The 24834-nt window shown below is 41.3% G+C and overlaps 1 protein-coding gene across 1 annotated transcript in view; it reads right to left on the bottom strand.

Annotated features, from left to right (window-relative positions):
* NELL1 (neural EGFL like 1) overlaps nt 1–24834 on the bottom strand; it is a gene marked incomplete at its 5' end in the record, with an annotated part of 294771 nt that overhangs the window by 221402 nt on the left and 48535 nt on the right. Inside the window, 4 exons of the mRNA XM_082485407.1 lie at nt 155–289; nt 5688–5770; nt 6012–6084; nt 12755–12851. Of these exons, the coding sequence (XP_082341533.1) occupies nt 155–289; nt 5688–5770; nt 6012–6084; nt 12755–12851 (388 nt within the window). The remainder of the gene's footprint in view (nt 1–154; nt 290–5687; nt 5771–6011; nt 6085–12754; nt 12852–24834) is intronic.

Below are 24834 nucleotides of genomic sequence, written 5' to 3'. Positions count from 1 at the left end.
TCATTTATTTATTTCACCATTTCCCTCCCTATTGTTCATACTGCCTCTAGATGCACACTAAAAACATACTTCTCAAGAGTTTATGTTATGTATTCAAGGGCCATTTTTGCATTTTAACTAGGTCCTACTCCTTAAACTCTTTAGATATTCTTACTTTGCATGTGCAATTCCTGCAGTGATCATCTTCAACCCAAGAGTCTTTGTCTCTATAGATCAATCCATTTACTTGACAAGTCTTCTCACAATGACAGTCTTCCAATTGACTCAGTCTTGTTTCTGCATAATTTAACTATAAATGAAAGTAACTTGATGAGATTTATGCAATTCAAACACATGATTTTAAAAAGCAAATACGAGAAAGCAGCGTACTTATTTTTAGCCAAACCAAGTTTGAGTACAACCTTCGAAACACCGAACCAGGATGTCAGCAGGTATAAACTAATCCTACTCCTCGGACTTCGATGAAGCTTACGTGCCAACTGACAACAGTTTATGACTCATGCAACTGCTGCTCATACTGTAACAAACCCCACTAAGATCCCCTCAAGAATGTCCAGATATTACCAAAAGTACACAAACTACAATTGTTTAAGAAAAAAAAATAATAATAATTGCTTATCAACCTGATTACAAGTCAAAAAGCATGCCGACTGGCAGACTGACTTTTCCTAATCATCCCCATCTCGTGATTGTGAAGCATCAGCCAGACTAATACTTTCTGACTTTTAGAAAAGCCTTAACCTTATAATAGCAAGTGAGATTTAGAAAGGAAAGAACGCGTTTTAATTCAGTGCAGTCCAAAATATTCCCAGACTGTGATTAATGGAGAAGCCACGCTCCTGGAGTAAACCCTGGGCTTGTGGCTAGCTCTTAACACTCCTTGCTGTTCCCATTACCTCCTCAATTCCAACTACTAAAACGCGTATCAAGAAGCTAAAACCGATGCATCTTTTCCAAGTATTGCATCTGCACGCTAGCAATTGCTATGTTTATTGATGAGATACTATGCAATGACAAGTGGGGACAATACTCATTCATGTAGCAGCAGCAGAGGACAAGACATGTTGAAGCACCCTCTCCTAAGCCATATCACAGACCTCCCCTTCACACAAGGTACCATCTTACCATCCTCCAGAGAGGAATCGCCCCAGTCTACTCACACCTTGTACCCAGTGCCATCATCTCTAAGCCCTAAGAGGACTCAAAATTACTTTCCTATTTACTGATACTAAAAATAAATGTATAAATACAGGCTTAACATTTAGAAGTAAATACATGCATCCTTCAGGCCCCACAACTGCCGTTGTCCTAAAAATTACCCGGGTGCCAGTTGGATAAGAGTTCATCAAGGTCTTGATTTTTTACATTCGCATTTGTTTTATGCGTATAAGCCATCACACTGAAGCCGCTACAAATAGCGAGGCTACCTAAATCTGGCACAAGACAAGATGAATGCATACTCTATTCTGTTATAAATACGATGCTATTATCCTACATTATAGGTTGCTACATTTTAACGGTAGCAAATTTTATTTAAAAAAAAGAATGCACAGTGCTATAGTATTTTTTGCATAATGGCATATACCTGAATTTCATATATCTCCATCCGCTTTAAATGGAAGTATTCTAATGTATCCTTTTTCATTCCCGCCAGTAAGAGAGCAACGTATATAGGGGGAAGAAAAAGAAAATAAATACTAGGCAAATTTTTTTTCTCTCTGCAGTCCTCATGAGAGAAATCCCTGAATAGAAGCTCTTTATTTCTTAAGTTGTTATTCTGGGATAATAGGGGATTGATACTTATCTCCCCCAGACTCAGCATGATCTGGTGACTTCAAAACTGCTTTTCACATTTTAGGGGCAAAACTATCCTCTTACTGAGCTGCTGCTTCTCAGCAGAAATACTTTTCAGGTCATTATATTTAATCATTATATTTACAGTACCTAAAATAAAGTTTTGTTCAAAAGCTCTTTGATTTGCCTTACATTTCTATTTTATTTATGTATCTTGTTTGGTTTGGGCTTTGTGGTTTGGGGTTTTTTGTTGTTGTTGGTGGGTTGTTTTGTTTTGTTTTTTTTTAAATGAACGTTCCCATATAAACAGGCTATACAATTTTGGAGAGAAAGGACTTTAGAAATACTCAGATTTGATAGTGGTACTTGATATTGTCCTTTGTCCTAGAAATTATTCCCTAGAAAAAGAAGACGACTCTCAGAGAATAAATATTTTCCATTTATTAACATTTTCTATCATTTGCATTATCTTGATAAGTTCTATTTATACTAAACAGAGGTCAATGAATATATCATAGCCCACAGAATCTGCTCAGAAACATTTCACTGTTACCTGCTGTACCACGGTGACCAGAAACATCGTAGCTGTTTCTAAACTTGAAGCCTTAATTGAAAAATTTCTATTGAGCTCAATGAAACAAGGAATTCCTTAAACTGAGCTGAAATATCCTTCCAAGTGTTGCCAAATGCACACAACATTTAAAACATCAGGAGAAAATTCTCAAGCTTCAAACGGTTTTTAGGTTATGAATAGAAATAAACTAATGAGAAAGAAGCTGCCCACAGCGTACCAAACATTTTTCATATATTACTAACCAAATCCTAAGTTCTTAACATTCAGGAATATTCAGCTAGCTATTATTCACAAAACTTATTAAACACTTTCCTTGCTTCTCCTCTGCTCATACAAATAACTGAAAGATGACAGACTTCTGTTAAAAATGCACCGTTTCTGGCAAAATTAATAAAAAAACGTATTTAAAAAAAAAAAAAAAAACAAAACTATCAAAGGTTACACGGAAAATTTTATTAAGCAAAAAAGTATTCATGGCCATATAAATCCATGATGGAAACAAACCAGATTAGTCCATCAATGAACTCAAGTGCTTGATTGTTCTTGGTTTTAATTAAACTTAAGAAACTCAAGCTTTAACCTTTCTGACCTCAACCAAGGAAAGATTGAAGAGAAAGTTTTGTGCTGGAAGTTTTCATGTAACAAGCACATCTGAATACAAAGCAAACTTTAGCGTGGTCCTATAATTTGCCAAAAAGAAATTATATTCCTCTCGGTCTGGGAGATGCCCAGGCAGATTTCAGTAGATTGTGAAAGTCTCACGAATTATTTTAGCCATTATATTTAAAAGGGAACTAACAGCATGGCAGCATGGGAACGCTGAAATATAACACGATCCTTTTCTCCTGCAGCAAATTAACATTTTCAGCCAGATTTCCAACACTCTGATCTATGGCGTCTATTTAAGGACACACAATTAAATCAATTAAACACATACACTGGAAAGATTCAGAATTAATTCAAATTATGACAAGAATAAAATAGGCTTCAAAAGCGAGCATTTATTCCTCTTTAAAATCTACGTCCTTACAAGACATAGGTAGGAAGAGGGGACAAATGGTGGTTAGCTTGTTACAGATCATGATCAAATGCTCCTGGACACAGCATTCCACGACAATCTGCTATAGACGACTCTCTGCAGGGCCCCTTATATAGCCCCCATGTCCCATGGGACCCTGAGGTAAACCCCAAGCAAGAGGGTACCCTCTCCTCCTGCCTACGGACTGCATAGTTTGCACCCCTACCAAAATTACTGCCGCCTAAAGCCACTCGCCGGCTGTTTTCTTCCCAGACAAGCCCTGGTCTGTCTTTGTAGTTCTACGTTATATAAATTGCACATACGCATTCATTTCAAACAACATTCACTGGTCTATCCAGTGCCGCAATACAGCTGTAACCAAACAGAGTCTGAGGGAGAAGCTGAAACCCTCGATATAGCAGAGCCTAGAAGCAACAACCGGACGTCGACCGATGGGGTCCAGTTCTCCAAAACGTCCTGTTCACGCTCCGCAGCTCTTGGCGCAGGACCGGGGGCTGGGGTTCATTGCTCGTGCGTATGAGCAAGCCATTCTCTGCCCGCCCGCCCTGCTAAACAGGATCTCTGCAGGCAGTCGCACAGCCCGTCTAAGCCTCGCTCTTTGCCTTGCCAGACATCATCCCCACACGCTACGCTCGCGGCTACGCTAGGGCCGCTTGTGGCTGTTGTGGCTAGGACGGAAAAGGCAGATGCAAACCTTGATGCTTGCCTCAAGTCCCTCCATTTTTAACTTGCATTTGTCTACCAAATTAACTTCCTTTCCTGCTGCACGCGCTTTTCCCGGACACCAATATTTCTCTAACAACTGTAATGAAACAGTCAATGCATTGCTGTAACAATAAAAGGAACTCACAATGAAGGATTATCCCAGCACCGCTTTATGGAAGCACAGTCTTTGCAGTGCAAATACCATGTTATTTGCTTCCCCTTGTAAAGTACTAGCAAGCAAAAAATATAATTAACAGCAGAGAAAGCAAGTTACTCAGTACAGTGCATAATTGGAATTTGCTCGTACCACCAGCAGGGCTCAAAATAATTGCCTCTCTTTCACAGTACAAGCAGCAAACTGAACTAAAAGCTTCACATTTTGCATTCGGAGTCAGCCTGTCCAAAGCATGTCAGCTGAGGAAGTGGATTGTCAGTATAATGCGCACACTCTCTAAAAACAAAGTTTCCCCTTTCCTATTAGGAAGGAAAATAACACTTAAAGGCAGCACAGCAAAAAGTATAATGCTTTTACGCTAGTAGCACTACTGTGCAAATCCTATTTTTGAAATTCCTGTTCAGTAACTATATTGAGATTAAACGCGTCTACAGGTTGTTTGTAGTCAAACTTATAAGTAATTAACGCATAAGTGCTGTTTCAGATGAGACAATTAATTGCCCTTTACCACAGACCAGATGGTTCACCAGCATTAACCTCAAAGTGTTCAAAGATCGCCCTTTAACACACATCAGGCGTTCCGCCACCTCTAAAACACAGCTTTCTACCCCAAAACTCCTCCACAGCCTTAGCTGAAGGGCCTCGGCTAACACAGAGGTTGACTGTGTATTGTGGAAGCGGAGCCTGAAGAAACCCAGAAGAGAAAAAAAAAAAAACAAAAAAAAAACCAACCAAACAAAAAAACCCACAACACTGCAGCTTTCCATTCATCCCATTCACAATCCAAACCAGTGGGGTAAAAATAAAAATAAAAAAATACCAAGCACACACCACACCACCTGGAGCTGGGTTAACTTTTACACTGGTAAAAACCATTGATCAAAGGTGATGTCAAGATCAGCACAGCCGGCAGCTTCCCAGGCATTTCCATTTTGGGGCCTCATTTCGATTCCCAGGAAGGAGACTGCGCCAGTCCTGAAGACTTCACAGGACTTCCCACAGGCAAACACACACCCTCTGACAGCATCACATGGTGAGGAAATTGTTAAGGGACTTCACTCCTTTGTTTCTGCATTTATCCCTCAGCATGAAAAGGGAAATCACGCTAAGGCTTCTTACAAAAAAAAAAAAAAAAAAAAAGGAAAAAAAGAAAATCAGACCCTGGGCATTTTGTCACTATCTTACAAATAATAAGACAGACAACAGAAACTGTATAAGGCTTAAGTGACATCCGTGAAGCTATATCCATAAGTCCACTGCAGAAAGGGCTACTGGCAGAAGAAGGAAAAAAGATGGCTATACCATGAAAGTGTAGAATAACTGCGAAAGGAATAAACGCTTTCATGTTGCTCTTAGCACAGAAGGAACCGGGTAATTGACAAAGAAGCTTAGGTACCTACTTTTGCAGTCATTTTTGCCAGGAGTTCTTGTAAATCCATGATTCCTTGCACCAGACTTAAGAAATCACTGCAGGTCGGGCATGCTCAATAAAGGAAGGGTAAAAAGAAACAGAAAGGAAGAGAAGGAAAGACACAATAATTCGTAACCAACCAACAGCATATCAGACTTGATTTATCTGAACGTAAAATACAATCCGTTTGCACAGAATTTTTGCCTTCTGGAAGTCAGTATATGCAAAAATGACAGGCCTGAAAATATTATTTTTAAAACAAAGATGTATGAAAGATTTAACATAGAGACAATAAAGAAATTGCGCCACTTACTGCGATTCAGATTGGGACACTGTGTTATATATCCGTTAGGTATAAAGATGACTTTCACATCCTGAATAACACCCTTTGGAAAAGAAGAGAAAACTGGTAATACAGATCACAAGCACTCACTTAGATCTGTACAAGCTGTTTCTTTAGTGGGTGTAAAACATTGACCAGCTCACTCTTCTCGTGAGGAAAATAACCTGAGATGGACAAAATATAACTCCTCCTATCCTTCCTGTGTGCTTGGATATTAATTTTCATAAAACACAGAAATAATACCGCTTTGTCTTTTGCAATCGCCAAATATAAGCTGCTTAAATGTCTTAAAATGGGATGAGACTGGTGAAAAAGCAGCGAAATAATATCTATTATTCAAGCCTATGACATACTTTGCCAAAGGACAAAAAGAAAACACAACAACACTCTTTAGCGATTCAGCCAAATAAAACTGTGAAATAAAACATTATGAAAAGAGAAGTCTATCGTGCAAGAGGTAAGAGTCTACACTTCAGTTGTTTGGTTTAATTTAGCCTCCTAGCTTTGTATCTCAACAGGCAGTTGATGTAATCGTGCCATCCGTCAGAATTAAATCCTCTCTCTAAGCCAAACAGATCATAGAATCATAGAATCAGTGAGGTTGGAAGGGACCTTTAAGATCATCAAGTCCAACCATTAACCTACCCTGATAAAAACACCACCACTTCTAAACCATGTCCCTAAGCCCCTCATCTACCCTTTTCTTAAACACCTCCAGGGATGGTGAATCCACCACCTCTCTGGGCAGCCTATTCCAATGTTTAATAACCCTTTCAGTGAAAAAATGCTTCCTAATATCCAATCTAAACCTGCCCTGACATAACTTGAACCCGTTTCCTCTTGTCCTATCACTTGTCACCAGGGAGAAGAGGTCAGCTCCCATCTCTCCAAAACCTCCTTTCAGGTAGTTGTAGAGGGTGATAAGGTCTCCCCTCAGCCTCCTCTTCTCCAGGCTAAACAACCCCAGATCCCTCAGTCGTTCCTCATAAGGTTTGTCCTCCAGACCCTTCACCAGCTTGGAAAAATCTCCTATGCAGGACTGGCAAAAACCAGGACTCCAAGGCCAGAGCCAGCTAGTGCAGGTTGTATGAGGCCTGGAAACCAAACCGGGCAGGACAGGAGAGAGGAAGGACCAACAGGTCCAGCGCTGTCTGCATCCTCTGCTGTCCCCGACTTGCAAGGGTGGCCCTGACGGAAGCAGCAGACACGACGGGTTGCCCGCTATCGCTGCACACCTGGGTCCTGAAGAACCTTCAAGTAGCCTCAAAAATGCTGAAGCTCACGTTGGCTCTTTTAAGCTCAGTACAAAGCTCTTGCTCCAGCTTTGACAGCGTAGCATACTTAACCCCACGAGATCCACTAGCTTTAATAATGTCACAATCACTAAGGGAGAGGAGCAAGGGAAAACAAGGGATTTCCCGTGATGCTATTTGCCCTTTCCCTGACTGTTAATCAGATGTTATGACACGGCTCTATCTCCTCTGAGACACAGAAGAATTTCTTTAATTTGAAAGGAAATCTATCATCGTGGCAGTTATTATCTAATTAAATTACTGATTTGTAAGACTACGGTTTCATTTTCAGCCAAATTGCAATAGAGTGAATTTTGCAGACTGAGGACATAGTCACTTGCTCAATACGTTGAGCTCTATCCGTAAATAAAATATAGGCCTCAGATAGCCCTTGAAGCCTGGTAAGTACAGTAAGTAACATTTAACATTTGCACGTCGATTTGCTAAACCAGCAGAAGGTAATCAGCAAGCACCAATTCCTGCTCAGAGTTTCATGATCAAATATTAACTGAAAATATTAATAGACATAATCAGATCACACTTTCTTTCTTGCAGAAGTATATACATTTATTAACCTTTTCATCTATGAGAATAATGAAACCATCATAATAATGAGAAGTAATACTGTCACTGGAAACGGAACATCCCGAAAGCTATTTTACATACTTTCCTGCTAGCAGGCGTCAGGGAGAAATTAGAAGGTGAGGCACGAAAATATATTTCAATGCTTAAGCCTCTCCAGCGAAAAGCTCAACCAAGAGTAAACGAGATTACAAAGTTTCACCGGACCATATCGCACAGCTAACAAGACATCATCCAGAGGGAAGTGATGTTTGCCTCAGCCTTTTTTTTTTTTTTCTAAAAGTGCATATTGAATCTTCAAATATATTTGTTGCATCAGAGCCCCACCGCTCAATTGCCTTTTGGAGAGATTTGCATTTACACACCACCTTGTCATGGTCCACGAGGTCGTTTGCTCAGACGCACCCCCCCGAGGTGGGATGGGGGGAGAAACGGCAGAAAAAGGCAAAACTCGCGGGTTGAGATAAAAGCAGTTTAACAGAAGAGCAAAGGAAGGGGGAAACCAGGACATACCTGAAGAGGAAACAACTATTTTCTGTGTCTTAGTTTCTGGCTACATGAAAGCATGTTACCATGGAAAAGTATATGAACTTCATTCACCAGTATAGATGCCTTCTAGGTCTATAAACCCTACGAAACAGAATTAATACGATCAAATGCTCTGGTAGGGGGGCTGGACTAGATGATCTCCAGAGGTCCCTTCCAACCCTGACCGTTCTGTGATTCTGTGAAATACAGAAGGGAACCTTCAAAGAGCAGAAATTTTGCTGATGTATTTTTTTAATAGAAAGACTTCATTATAGGCAAACACTTATTACAGCTCTAATTATTGTAACACATATGAACAAACTCGGACTATTCCTCCTTCAGCGTTAAGTCTAGGTTGCTGAGAGCTTTCTATGACCACAGCCAGAAGGAGAATTAGGCATGCGCAGCTCCCCAAAGGATGCCCAGTGTTCACTTTGGCACAGGGTGGAGTTCTTCAGTCCACATTCCATGAAAGGACATCAGGATTTGGCCCTGACAGAGAGATGTCACTGGTCAAAATCTTCATGGTTTTTCCATTCCCAAGCAGATATCACATTTATGTTATCATGAAAAGCATTTGGCTAATTACAACCAAAGCTTCAGTTCAGCATCAGGACTCACTAGCTTGAAGAGCCTTCATCTGTGCAGGCAAATTACCAGCTACAAGATTAAATTCAGGTCTGCAGCACTACGTATCAAGGCCATCCCATAAGGATGTAATACAAAAGCCCTGTTTATTGCACTTCTCGTGTCTCTATTTAATAGAGGACTCCTCCCACATTCTGCGAAAAGGCTCATCTATTCCACGAGCTTTCCACTTGCGCGTTTTCATTTCCTCCGTTGCCTTTCACCCTCTGTAAAACCCACTTCTGCCACAGAGATAACGCGCGCCGCACAGCTGTGCGGGCCCGGGCTGGTGACAGGTTCTGCAGAGAGGCACCGGCAGACGTGCCCGACACCGACGCTAGGCAATGCTACGCCACCACCGCTAGATCTCCAGTAGATCAGCATTGCGCTCCTCTGCGGAGGGCAGGCATGCCCCATGCCAGGCGCTCGACCAGCCGCCCTCGGCACTGTATTTACCTCACCTTGGTCTGTATGACTCCGAGACCAAAATGACTACAGAGGCCCAAGTATAGGTATGATGCCGTGCGGTCAAAATCCCAACACACTTCTCAAGCACCTACTATACAATCCCCAGACACAGCAGCAGGACCAATAAAGCCTTATGTAGCAGATAAGAAAATTACCATCTTTCGACATGAATCACCTAGTCAGCAGTGCATTAATAAGCTCGTTTCTGCAGCAGCTCTTTGGAAGGAGCCTTAGGGAGAAGGGTTCTCCCCAGCAATAAAATGAATTTTGCAGATATTTCTGATCCTGAGCGCAACCAGATCCATCCCAGAGTGAGGGTTCCCTGGATGTCTGGTATCGCTCTCTTCCTCCTTTCAGTTGCATTTACTTTGATTTCCTAATCCGATTATAAAGGTACTCTCTAGCCCTAAAACAAATCTTGGGTTTGGGCCACACAAAGGAACTTGAAGGGTCAGCGTGCATTTTTCGAAGGAAGTAATTCACGAGATTCCCTTCAAAGCAAACAGCTAAAGCTATCTTCAGTCTGCTCCGCACTTGCTCCCGCCACTGCTGTGGCTAAAAACATTCCATCTTGTCTGAACTCCAAATGCTTGGTCATAGCAGGTAAGTTATAACTAGTTAAGAGATAGTGGTTGTAAGGGGCGAGACTTCAATTCCCTTGATTATGCCATAGAGCACTTCATTTCCCAGCAAGGCCACAGACACGGCAGGGCTACTTGTGCAATAATCACTGTAAGGAGGGGGAACAAAAGCATAGATAAGAAAAATGCCAGCAACTGGCCACAGTGATTTATGAATATCATATCCCCTCCTTCCTCTTCTGATACACCGAAGAATTATGATCTAAAATAGGCACGAGAATAAGAACCAAAACGCGCTTCAATGCTTTTCCTTTACGGAGAGACACAACAATTAATTAACTAGCATTAAAGTAAGAAAATTTTTGGAACCGCAAAGATGATACTCAGAGCAGTATCCAGTGCTTTTTGTGACATACATTTTCATGGCTCCAACACACATACAAAGAAGCTAATTCTTTTTTAACGCTCTTATTTCCCTGCAGATCTCTGTTTACATTAAGGAAAATAGATCTATTTTTTAATATGCTAAAACAGTGAAACAAATTGCTCTGAAAAAGAAAGGGAGGTCCTGCTGAGCATGTAAATATATGGAAAGAGATGTGTACTCTTTACGAACTGGCAAAATCCCAAGTTTTTGCAACGAGTAACATTAAAAAAAAAAGTAAGGTTTCTAAAACTCTCAAGCAGGATTAAAAAAATACAACCAATTATATTGCTGCCCTGAAGAAAGTTAGTAAAATATTCAAGCATGCATAAAGCAAAGTAAGGCACTTGTCGACTTTCATTATGATCAATAAAAACTGTCAGCTCATTAGCATATCATTAGCTACCCTGCTGTTTCCGAAGTGTTAACGCGCAGAAATATTAATTTACAAACATATAATATCCCAGAGTTCTGAGGCTCTGACTGCCTGCATAAAATAAGAATTTAAGATGGACGAATCCAATATAACTTCTTTTTTTCCTATGTAGCTATAAACATATGTTTACCATCTGTGGAATTATGGGAAGCAGCTGAGGTAAAAAAACAACAGCTGTAGAATAAAATAATACTATCAATTTCACTTCACAGTGACAGCTCAGCTGCTGGAGGATGAAAGGTACTCTAGGTTCAGAACAACTCTCGGACAGTCATTTAAGTTAAAAGTTAGCTTTTACCTCTGTTTCACAATTGAAATTGTTAGTTGCTACGACAATCTTACCGTAAATAATTTTAGCATAAAGTCATTGTCCTAGCTGGTTGAAATCTGGGGACTTCGAGGAGAGGTCCTCAGAAAACCAGCAACTTCTAAAATTGTCTGAAGAACTGACAGCTTCAAAGGGAAAGCGAGTGGGTGGTAAATCACCTTGGCAACAAATCCATGCCAGTATCGAGGACAGGCAGATTGGCCTATCGCTGCACTATAGACTCTTTCACTGATAAACGCTTGAACCGTGGCTTCTTATCCAAAATCGGAAGAAATATCAGAAACTTTTCTGTAGCTTGCTTAAAAAGCAAAAGAATTCGTTTTCAGGTGCAGGGGGTGGTTTTCATTTGTTGGCGGATTTCGTTTGTCGGTTGGTTCAGCAATTCAGCCTCGACCAGAAAATCATATAGCCTCACTAGGGGCCGGAAAAAAAGCTGAAAGAAAACATACAGGAGAGGGCTTTTCAACTCGTCGGTCATTTCTCCATCCTTTGCAATTTTGGAAACACACTGCCATTAATTGGACCTGGAATACATTGCCATTAATTGAATCTTCTTTTTTCTCTGATAAGTTCCTCGTGCCCTTCTTGGCCTACTCAATGATGATGTCTTGGGGAGCCTCATAAATGGAAAAAGACAGGCTTTCCAGCTAGAAAGAAGGAGAAGCCCAAGTCCTGCCAGCTAGCCAGCCATCCAGCCCAGCCTGTTTGGAAGCAATGGAAGCTCCGAAGGACAAAGAAGCTCACGAACAAAACTCAGTGACCCACTGTTGACACTCCGTTAAGAAACACAATGACACACTTCTAGTTGAGAAAAACAGAAGGAAAGGAAGGTAGTCCAGGAACGGAAAAATCTACTGGTTTGCAGCAAGGCAAATGCACTGCATACAATAGCTACCATCTGCCAAAGCTGGAAGGATCGCAGGCCAGAAGCCCTTCTCTGCTCTAGAAGTTAACGCTGATAGGGGCAAACAAGGAAGAGTCACCTGAGGCAAACAGCACACGGGTGAGGGTATCTGCATGTGGAATGCAGGAGGAAATGGCCTCCAAGAGTGAATAAGACCATTGCTGTCTGGCCAGGAGACCAGAGCAAAGCTGTTGTTTCAGGAAGGTTTAAAGATGAAGGCCAAGAATAGACTCTGACGCTGCCTACACAGCCTCGTTCTGTCCCCAGGAGCGGCAAGGCAGAGCACAGCACGTAGGTGAAACCTAAAGTAAGGAAACCAGACAAAAACCCCAAATACTGAGCACGGCAGACAGCAACTATGATACTCTACCTTGCAGCAAGAGACCCTTTTCTCCGAGTGTTCGACCTGCCTCAAATGCCAAATCCACAGTTCCTACTAAAATTCATATAAAATTATTTCAGGAGCATAAGACAACGAACCAGAAACATTTTGTTGACTGTTTATTAATTTCCTTCTTCGTGTGCCATTTCATATCTGCTTACCTTAAAGAAACCATGCTTCCTGTTTCTCTGTCCGAGCCATAAATTGCTTTCAGGTGTCAAATTTGTTTCTGGAGGATCAATGATGCGTTCATAAATCCTGTAAAGGGAATACATTGCCATTACTTGAATCCTTTTTTCCTCTTAAAAGTTCCTAGTCAAAGTCAGTTAACAATAAAGAATGGAAAGTAGAACAACAACAAAAATATTCATTAAACGCAATATTTACCATTGATAGTTATGAAGGTATACAGATATATTAAAACTTTAAAAGAAAAAAAAAAAAACAGGAAAAAAAAAAAGCATTAAAATCACTAACATATGAAGACCGCACAAAATTCGAACTTCCCTTGTGCAACCAACCGTGCAGCACTAGGCTACAGAAACACAACGCCAGAACCGACCGCAGCAGGGAAAACAACGAAATGGGACCATCATAGCCCAGGAGCGTTCTTCAAACTCAACTACCCATTCTGGAGAAGTGGTGCAGTCACACACAAGATCCAACCAGAGAAACAACCCTTTGGGATTTTCAGACTGTTTAGAATTTTGAATAGACTTCACAAAGAAACTTTATTCCACCTCTGCTCCCGTGGCCTCTACATTTGTGTTCCACATCCTTGCACCTCGACCTTTGGTTTTACCCACTTCTCCCCCGTTTGCTGTAAGTGAATTCACTGGGCCTGGGTGTTCACGTGTGCTGCCACTACTGCACATGCAGCTTGCCCGTGTCACTAGCCCAGGTCTGGTACAGAATGGGACCTTTTTGTATATGATTGGCACCTAGCACTACAGGGATATTTTCTTGCTTATTCTTCAAGGACCTAGAAATAATAGCTATAGGAAATAACAATGACAACAAGTAACATGAGGTCCATAAGCAAACTTTATGCACTGTAGAAACTTGCACATGAATACAGTAATCTACACACCAAATTTCTAAAATTAATTAATGAAAAATTGCTGTAACATTATTCTTAAATTCACAAAAATCTGGAGCTTTAAAAAGTTTTGTTTGGGTTTTTTTATTTGTTTCTTTCTAGGAAAGCTGTAATGAAGTTTCTGTAACACCTTTTTCAGGAACTCGGACCACTACAACAGTATCATCATGATTTTAGAATACAAAAAATTCAAGACCAAAGTTACTGACCGTGGATTCTCATATTGCCATGTCCCATTGGTGGGAGCCATGAACTTACTGCTTCATAACAAAACCAGCATCCTTAATAAGGATTATTGAAACGACGATGAAACACATTTCCATTACTACCCAGCTAATAGGGAGTATGTATTGCTGTGCAATCACACCAGCGTGACAGCCAATAGAAAAGACTCTGAATGTGTCAAGACCTGTAGCTTAAAGCAGTGAAATTATCTGCATGTTAAAAAGGGGTTAAATTATTTTTCTTCTTTCTTTAAAGGGATGGCTTTGAAATGAACACGAAAAACGAACACAAAAGAAGAATACAAGTCAAGCTACACAACTCATTGCACAATTGTCTTCCCATTTGCACTCCAAGTGTTTCTAGCACAGGCTTACCAAGTGTGATCATTGGTTTTCGTGTTGTAAGTTGCCATGTATATTGGGTTTGTTTGGCAAGGTTTGGGGGGGGGGGGCTAGAGGGGTGGCTTCTGGGAAAAGCTGCTAGAAGCTGCCCCCATGTTCAATGGAGCCAATGCCAGCCGGCTCCAAGATGGCCGAAGTCAAGCCAGTTGGTGATGGTGGTAGCACCTCTGTGATAATGTATTTAAGAAGGGGGGAAAAAATCTGCTGTGCAAGAAGTCAAAACAGAGGAGCGAGAACATGTGAGGCAAACACCTCTGCAGACACCAAGGTCCATGAAGAAGAAGGGGGAGTAGGTGCACCAGGGCCTGGAGCAGAGATTCCCCTGCAGCCTGTGGTGAAGACCACGGTGAAGCAGGTTGTCCTCCTGCAGCCCATGGAGGTCCACAGCAGAGCAGCTATCCACCTGGAGCCTGTGGAGGACCCATGCCAGAGCAGGTGGACACGCCCGAAGGAGGTTGTGACCCCGTGGGAAAGCTCGCACTGGAGCAGGCTCTTGGCAGGACCTGTGGAGAGAGGAGCCTACACTGATGCAGGTTTGCTGGCAGGACTTGTGATCCCACGGGGGAATTGTGCTAGAACAGTCTGTTCCTGAAGGACTGCACCCCACGGAAAGGACCCACGCTGGAGCAGTTTGTGAAGAAGTGCAGCCTGTGGGAAGGACTCACGTTGGAAAAGAGGAGGACTGGCTCCCATGGGAGGGACCCCACACTGAAGCAGTGGTTGAGTGTGAGGAGGAAGGAATGTCAGAGACAACAGGTGATGAACTAACCATAACCCCGAGTTCCCCATCCCCCTGTGCCATTTTGGGGGAGGAGGTAAAGAAAACTGGGAGTGAAGCTGAGCCCAGGAAGAAGGGAGGGGTGGGGGGAAGGCATCCAAACATTTCTTCTAATTTCTCATTACTCTACTCTGATTGGGATTGGTAATAAACCAATTTCATTTCGGAGTCGAGCCTGTTTTACCCGTGATGGTAACTGGTGAGTGATCTCCCTGTCCTTACATCAACCCACGAGTCTTTCATTATATTTTTCTCTCCCCTGTTCAGTTGAGGAAGGGAGTGATAAAGCAGCTCGGCGGGCAGCTGGTGTCCAGCCAATGTCAAACCCACCATACCACGCTATTGGAAAACTCATACATTTGCAGAGGCCTAGAATAACGCCCCGGTACTAAAGAACTTCAAGAAAGCTGTATAAAGTTTTTTATGTGAACGTACAAAGAGTTATATATTCCACCCAAAACCAAATGGAAGCAATCTAAAAAACTAGAGGCAAACTTACTATTTCCTTAAGAAGAAATATCAAAAATCTCAAACCCAAGAACAAAATAGTTACATGAAAATTCCAGCTTAAGAATGTGAGTACTGGAGTCAGAAGACTACCTTCTAATACTCATGATTTTATTGCTCAAGTTTATTATCATTATCATCAGTCCTAATTCATCACATTTCATCAACATGATACATTCAAAGCTCTAGGAAATTTCTGCCTCTACTAGTTAATTACTTCTCACTATCTATAAAATTAGCATGCTGAGCTGTTTTACCTGTTCAAACAGCAAAACAAGATGATATTCTTTTAAACTATGTTTTGAGAATTATAGGAATTTTGCATGCATCATCTCTATCAATATTTTAAAGTGTAAGTAGACCCCTTCTGCCATACCTCAAGCAAATTTCAGGATTACTCAAACGCAAAACCGCTGCAAAATGCTGAATGAGGAACAAAGAATTGACATGCTCCTTGAGAAAACTAATCACTGAATTACACTACCATAGTAGGAATTTCTCTTTGGATATATAACACATCTTTATTCATGATGTAGGTTATTAATGTTCTCACTGGAAAAATTTTTAATCTCTTAAAAAGACAAGTCAATATTCCATAAACACCTCCATCTCTGCTAACAGATAAAATCCCAATGCTGACCAGGTTCAACAACACTACTTATTGAAGAACGTTTGATTTTTACTTACCTAGACGAGTTAAAGTTTATTAATGAACTCTACAATATCTGTCTGCAGTTACATATAAAAAAAAAACCAAACCTAACTAACATTATTATATGACAGTTCAACAACAGCTAGTACGGAAAACAAATCAGACAGGCTAAAGTATTTTATCTTGTCTTTTCTGATGATTTAACAAAGACCTTCAACCTACGCGGAAAAGGCTGTAGCCACTTTCCTTTGAGTCTCTTGAGAAAGTGCCATAAGACAAGTGCTCAGGATCACCCATATTTCTTTACTATTCTACTCTAATTCCAACTCTGAAGAAGGTATTTACCTTAAATTAAGGGACTAATTAAAGGTTGGTTTGTGCCTTATTTCGTGTATGTCAAAGAGACTGGTTGGTTTTCTTCTCCGTGGATCTGCCCATGGAGTAACAGGCTTAGGATTCAAGAGAAGGCATGAGATGTAGATCAGTCCTTGCTTATCTTCCTCTGTAAAAAGATGTTTTGGCTGACACTGGTTTTCAAACAATGTGAGCTTACTTTATTACTGTATCCAGTTAAATATCAGCAAAAAAGCCCCGGCAAGCACACACACAGCTTATCACTACCCCTACGATGTCCTCAATAGTCTTGGGAAATGAAAAGGTCAAAAAGCACATCTGAATTCACCACAGTTTAAAAAAAAAAAAAAAAAAGAAAAAAGAACATGGTTCACCACATATTACTTCTCTAATGAAAAAGAACTAAAATTGAACTAAAATTGGGGAGAAAAAAGTTTGAAAAAAATAAAAAATAAACACCGCACCACCAAACAAGAGTCCTGTAACTCCTGACAAAGAGGGAGAGTGATTCAAAAGAATCAAACACACTTTTCCAGCAAAACTGGATGCTGCTACACAAAGGTAAAACACCTACACAAAGAAAAATGGGAACTACATGGAAGAAATTTTTGAATCAATGTGAGCAAAGAAACATGATAGCATTACTAACTCTCAGTCAGTGGATTTAATAAAGATGAAAACAAATGTTTGCAAATATCAATGAACGGAGTTTCACCAGCTACGCGCACTGGCGGCTGAAAGCCAGCAGAGACGACTGATGTGCCGCTGGAGTAAAACCAGGAACCCCTGGCCGCCGGGTTCACGTTTTAAGTCACAAGACCATTGTAAGCAATGCAGCATTCCTAGGGCGGGTTCTTGAGAAGGAGAGACGCTTCATGGGTATTGAAGACACCCTGTCCATACAAAATGATTAGGGTGGCACTTGCATAAGTAGATGGGAATAGGGTTTCCACCGAGACATTAGGATCACCCCCTTATGTATGTCACTTACAAATCTATCAAATATTACTTATTAGTCAGGTGATTTTTCAAGGGTTTTCTACACTTAGACAAACCCATAAAGCATGAAAATTTTGTAATGCATCTTAAAGCGTAATGAGAAAAGTTACTACCGAAAGGTGAAATTCTCTTATAACTATTGCTTGCGAATGGGAAAAACCCTTGCTCTGCTCCCCTTCCTTCACTGCTTTTCTTTTGAAAGCAAATAGATGTTTTTCAGGCTAAAAAACTACTGTTGCTGAATAGACACAAAAGGATCCTTCTTTTTTTACAGTTACATTAAGCTTCCGTATCATTCTCATTCCCTTGCTTGATTTTCTGGGCTGAGACGTTTCACCTTCTACGGCTTCATCCATGCTTGACCAATACTTTGTATTTGGCACAGGAATAGCTAAATTGTATCTACTACACTTCCAGTTTATGAAGCGCTGGTCTAGAGCTCCTTGGAGATCGGTTTCCAATACATTTGGCTTTGATACCCACCCAGAGAAATGCACAATACACTTCACAAGAAGAGGAATGCTTAGAAAGAGGACTCCAGGGAACCGTGGTCTCTAAAAAATACTGCCGACTGAATAGCCCCTCCAGCATGAGGAGACCTGGGTCTCTGGGTTAATGGAAACTCTACTCCATACTTCAGGCTTTCAGATTTACAATTAGTGCATTCACTTTCCAAGAGAAAGCTTGATTTGCCCCTGCTTTATGCCAACATATTTCAAAAGAGCTAAACCACAAACCTGCAGTAATACAACCGTGAACCAATCCTCCTTTCTTGAAACGTTCATGCTCAGAATACATTCACTAACCGCTGATCTATTTAGCTAAACATGGTAAGAAAAACACCTGTTAATTGACAAAGACCAATGACAGCCTTGTGTTTTGTATCCATATCGCTATCCTATCTGCACGCTTTGGTTTATTAAGTATTCTTATGCAATCCTCAGAAACACCTTTTTCAAGGACGCATTCCAAGCAGGCGTCTGCGACATAATGAATACAATATACAGAAAATCTATAAAATAATCAGTGGATTCCTGGAAGGAAGTGCATCTACAATATCTGCATGCAAATACACATACACACAGCTTTCTCTGCACAGAGGAAGACAGTCTCTAGAAATTAAGCTCTGTTGGACGAGGAGACAGTTCCCTTCCACGCGCTCAACCTAAATTATTTTTACCATCTTTATAACATTCTGGTAAAATACAGAAATATTGCCATCTTACACGTGTCCAAACAAACACAGAAAGACTGGTCAACCAAGATCACAAAGACTGAGGGAGGGAGGGAGGGACACTGCCCAAGACCTATGCCATTAGACTGGGCACGACGGAGGCGTAACTGCCTCACGCACTGGGCCACGTTCCCTCCGGAAAAAACGTGACACGGAATCGCCTCTTGCAGTGCAGAAGATTTCTTACACCCAACTTTAACAAGCAAAAGTAAACACTTGGAGAGTATTTTCACTTTTGTGGAGATGCAGCTCTACTTCATACATATAACATTTGCCGTGCCAGAAGCGTTTTGGAAAGAGCTGAAATATTTAGTATAACATGAAAATAAACTTTGTGTCTCATCGTGTTAGAACACATCAGCCAACATGGACTGATCAGGAGATGCAAATGCCTAAAATTCTGAACAATAAAATAGACTACAGCAGTTACTACAAGTAGCACAGCAAATCATGACATTTCCCAATTCTTTCAGGTCTAAAATAGGAGTGGATTACTAAAGCAGGAACATGCCTTCTCAAATTTGCAGCCTAGATATGAACCAGAGAGATTTATTTTATTAGTAGTACAATTAAGAAAAAAAAATAGCTGCAGTCTAAATATTCTAGTGGCTGGGGTACGGCAGGAGCCTCATTTCTTAGTCCTTGGTCTCCATTAACCCAAGAACAGGCTTTTTTTGTTCTTGATATGGCTGCCCCGCTTAATTCTCTTGAAGCTATAAATTTCCACGTAGCAACCAGGTGTTGAATTCATCGCACCCAATTTTAGAGGTCTCAAAAGTTTACACCTACAGTGGAGCTAGTCCTCTAGACTGACTTATTTAATGAAGAGATAAGTTTTTCTAGGGCGTGATTCATCTTAAATTAAATGAATCACTCTCTGAATGCCCCTCAAATGACTGCACAGAGGCCTTGCTAACAACAGGGTGAATCATCAAAACAGATTTTTGCAATTCAAAACCTGATCCTCAAAACTGACATTCTGTTGCAACCGTTCGTTATGCTGTATACATCCATCTGGATCCTCAGATCCTTTAAATACACTAAAGGGTACGGAGAAGTCACACAAAATAACGAACTGTTCAGGGCAGAGACTTTGAAACGGGACTCTCAACTTCTGTAATAGAAAGTCAGAGGACAGAAGGAGGTTCCCCCATGTTTTGCATCAGTGTTTCTCCCAATCTAATTGGCAGAGGTGTTGACCACCTTGACAATTGTTACCGTCTCCACTTGAGGCTGCAGAAACTCAGTATATCTGAAAAAAAGCTCACGTCAGGTCCCCTAACACCACCCATTGCACAAAAATAACCAGCCACTTCAAAAAGTTCATCCAATGTTTTCTGAATCCCAACTGCATAAAGAAACCGATGATTATATCAGTCTCCAGGTTTAAGACACAATATTGGGATTTGTCTTTACGTCTGCTCTTCTGAAGGGATTAAGAACTGATTTTGAAAAGAAATACGAGGATATCTTTACATATTTCTCTTTCAACCTGTTTCTATATGCTTCCCAATGAAAATGTGTCAATACCAATGTGATTGGATTTTCTTGATAGTGTTTACAGATAGGATGCGTTATTTGACATGCATTCAGTTCTGGAGTTACTTTAACTGAATTATTCATTCAGTTTCCAGTGTTCTGTTTCAGAAAAATAATCTTCCTGAGGGAAATTTTGATTTTTTTGTGCTATCTCCTCTTTCATAGTATAGGAGTTCACAATCACTTAACAGAGGAAGGCAATTTAGATTAAAATCTCAGGTTTTGAGGGAAGCTTTTTGTTATTGAATTCTGAATATACAATAGTGACTGCCAACTATTTAATCAAAAGTTATTGTTCAGCTCCGGAAGAAAAAAATAGGAGGTGTCCAGTAACAGTATATAGATTCATAGGATGCTTTAGGTTGGAAGGGACCTTAAAGATCGTCGAGTTCCACCCCCCTGCCCTGGGCAGGGACACCTCCCCCCAGCCCAGGTTGCTCCAAGCCCCGTCCAACCCGGCCTTGAACACCTCCAGGGATGGGGCAGCCACAGCTTCTCTGGGCAGCCCAGGCCAGCATCTCACCAGCCTCACAGTAAAGAATTTCTTCCTAATATCTAACCTACATCTCCTCTCTTTCAGCTTAAAACCATTACCCCTCATCTTATCGCTACAATCCCTGATAGTACTTTTGGGTAAAAGACTCAAGAGTGCATGCTCAGTTTTTAAGTTCCCTTCAAACTCTATCACCCAAACTATTGCATTGATTTTTCTGTATGGTCACACAGATAACGTGAATGTAGTCTACTTTTCAGTTTAATTATTCCAACTACAAATCTAAATTTAAAAATAAAAATGTATCTACATAGTAGCCTACAAGCAATCTCTTTTTTCATTCAAGAGAAATGAAAATTAGCTTTCAAGACCCTCTAACGAAGAGGAGAAAATGAAACAAATGCAAGTAAAGATGGCTAGAAGAGAACATTTCACTGACAAGTTTGGAGGGTTATTCTCCACACGTAAATTGAATAAGGGTAAATTCACAGAGATATTATCTGCCCGCGTGGGGCTTTCTTTACAGACTTCTCAATGCGTTTTAGCAGTATTTCTTGGGCATTAAACTAAAACCAATCATTGTTATTGATTCCAAGTAGAGGACTGGACCCACTAGATGATATGACATTAGCCACATGAAGGGCAGAAATCTGTCTTTTCCAGAATCCTACGCCTATTTGGTACCTTTCATCTGGAAATCCTGAGGTGAATTCAAACACCTTTACAAACAAGGTCCACATTATGAACTTTACTTTGCAAATGACAAAACCGATACAACTGGTTTCTGACAACAACAGCCTTAAGAGCGTCTAAGCCCTAGGCTAACAGCCTGTCTACAACGCTGCAGTGTTTACCCATCTTCATAAAACAAACATAGCACTCCTGACAGTGCAAGAAACTCAGAAAACAGTTTGAGTCGGACTGTAGGCAGAAATAGAAATTTGGCCATTTGCTTAAGATTTTCAAAGTTGTGGGGGAAAAAAATGATGACGAACTACAAGGTCAACCGTATCTCACATGTGATGTATCCAGAGCACTTGGCACTTCACTGTACGTGCACTATCCGTAATTTCTCCAACGGAAATACAGGATTTTCAGTATCAAGCCAGCTAGTTTAACACCCAAATGGTTATTGCACATTTCAGCTTTGGCAGCTGTACTGCTTTTGGCTAGGACAGAGTTAATTTTCTTCGGAGCAGCTGGTATGGTGCAATGTTTCGGATCTGTGACCAAATCAGCGTTGACAACACACTCATGTTTTAGGTAATGCCGAGCAATGCTCGCACAGTGCCAAGGCCTTTTCTGTTCCTCAGAGTGCCCCGCCAGCGAGCAGGTTGGGCTACACAACACGTTGGGAGGGACACAGCCAGGAGAGCTGACCCCAACTGACCTAAGGGATATCCCAGGCCATATGACGTCGCGCTCACAAATACAAGCTGAGGGAAAGGAGAAAGAGGGGGGACTATTTGGAGTTATGGCATTTGTCTTCCCGAGTAACCGTTACACGAGATAAAGCCCTGTTTTTCCTGGAAACAGCTTAACACCTGCCGGCCGATGGGAGGCAGCGAATGAATTCCTTATTTTGCTTTGCTCGTGTACACAGCTTTTGCCCTACCTGTTAAACTGTCTTTACCTCAACTCACTTTCCACCCCACCCCCCTTCCTCCGTCCAATTCTCTTCCCCATCCCACTGTGGGGGCAGTGGCTGTACGGTGCTTAGCTGCCTACCAGCATTAAACCACAACGGCAACTTTTTCTTTTAATAGTGTTCCTCAAAGTCCATTTTGACCTGGTAAATCTGAGGTAAATTGCATGCGGTTCACGGATCCCCGGCGTTGCCCGTAAAACTTGCATGCAACCTACAAGTAGCGGAAGCCCAAGAGGAATGTACTTGTCACCGTTTCTGGTGAAGATGCCAATTTTTACTATATTCAGCCTGCTTGGCTACAGCAGTGCCAAGGTGGTGTCTGGGTCACGAGAATGCCTCGCCTTAAGGGCTGAGGAAGAGGTCATCTACATCCGCAGACTTTTCTTATACAAATCAACATCCCCAAACTCTTATAAATCACCATGAATTTAGATACTTATCTTTAAACGTCTCAATATAGAGCTGAGAGCCATATAGCCCAAATACCACTTTTCAAATCAGTATCTGACTCGCCAAAGGGATTTTGGCATCTTTTTACCGTTTGTGAGCAACTATAACTGTCCGAGTCCCAGAGCATAAATCATGTAACAGTAGGGTTTTTTATGACGCACACAAGTGTCCACTACAGACAAGGAGACAAATCCACATATAAATGTTGACAACGCTAAAACTCACAGGGTCACCGAAAGACACCCTTTAACCTCAGCAAGCTTCAAATCAGGTTCTAAACCAGAACACTGAATAAAGCAAACTGTTACCAAGAAAGCTAAAAGCACAGCACTCCCATTTGTTACCATACCAAACATCACACCAAAAGCCCATCTCAGATGAACCGAAGGGTCAGAGTACAACCCAGATGCCAAATATCAGTAAACCAAGACTGAGCAATTCAAAACAGATTCTAGAAATAAGAGCGAGAAATTAATTCAATGGGCTCTTCCAAGATATAAAAAGACTAAAAGCTCTTCTCCCACAAATTAAACAAGAAGCCCTTAGAGCGAGAGGGATATGAGATTAAAAAAAACTATATTAAAGCATCTATGAAACAAGAAGTAAACAATTAAGCCTATCTTACACCAGAAAGCAACAGGGTAAAAATGTGCATCGTAATAACAGCACAGAGCAGTGCTGGTACTTCAGGTCTTGCAGCAAAATTAACCCCAGAATAAAATTCTAGCAGAACAAAGAGGTAAAACCATGGTTACATGGTTTATGTCATCTCCATTTTGTCATGAGGGGAAAAAGAAAGAAAAAAAAACATCTAAGATTACTCTTGGTGTTTGCCACAAAACATTTGTTGAATGACAACTGGCAGCGCTGAATGCTTCTATCACATCTACCTGCATTAGACAGGGACACATGACGGTCCCTCGCCCAAGAGCTGCAGCACACGGATCTCCTCAACTGGCAATCACAGCAGAACCTGAAGCACAGCAAGCTTACGGCTGAGAAATAGCCCTTCTTCACAAAGCACACTCAGCCTTCCTCTTTCCTGTCTCATGCTCCTCTCAACCCCAAAGTCGCTTTACCTAGTAAAGACAGGTGCAACCGCAAGAAGAATCAGGGCTTTTGAGTCCAACTCCTTTCTGCACCGCTACAAAAATACATTTAAATGGAAGCCAGCCACAAGCAACCTTTCTACTAAACAGCTTCTTTCGCCCCTCCAAAAAATCATCGTCTGAGAAGTTAATTGCCTTACAGTGTATCTTGTCACAGGATCATCTCATCAAGGCGTTCATGTCATCGCTAAATGATTTGTGTGTAATCATAACATAATCTCATCCATATTCCAGAGCCCATTTCCTTTCGTGACTGAAGGTAACCGCAGGCTGAGGACCACAGGCTTTGCTTGTTAACACCCTGCCTTTGCTGCCCTGCTCCCACCAGAGCCCCCCCGTTAGCGTCGTCTCAGCTCTCTGCGATGCTGCTGGGCTCTCCCCGGAGCTGCCACTCCTCCCCATTAGCCGCTGTCTCCGTAACCCCGCAGAGAGCCGATTCATTCCGTGTTCCTCAGTTCTTACCACAGGTTCGGATAACCCACATCTCCGTTTTCCCATGGTATTTTTCAACTGCCCGTTTTAGCCTCAGTGGTTTGAAAGATAACATTGCACTCCCTCCATAATAACTAATTGGCCATGACTGAGGAAGCGTATGAAACATACAGTAAACATAGAACAAGCCATTATATTGGTTCTAAAATTAAGTTTTGATGGAAACTGCCAGGCAGACAGACAGAAAAGCACTCTCCAGGGAGAGCACTCAGGTTTGGAGCTCATTTCTCACAATATCTGACACACTTGGGAGGTGAAAGC

The sequence above is a fragment of the Vanellus vanellus genome, assembly GCF_965231255.1.
Source record: "Vanellus vanellus genome assembly, chromosome: 6".
Classification (NCBI taxonomy): Eukaryota; Metazoa; Chordata; class Aves; order Charadriiformes; family Charadriidae; genus Vanellus; species Vanellus vanellus.
The sequence above is the reverse complement of the archived record's forward strand: the minus strand, read 5'-3'. Positions and strand labels throughout refer to the sequence as shown.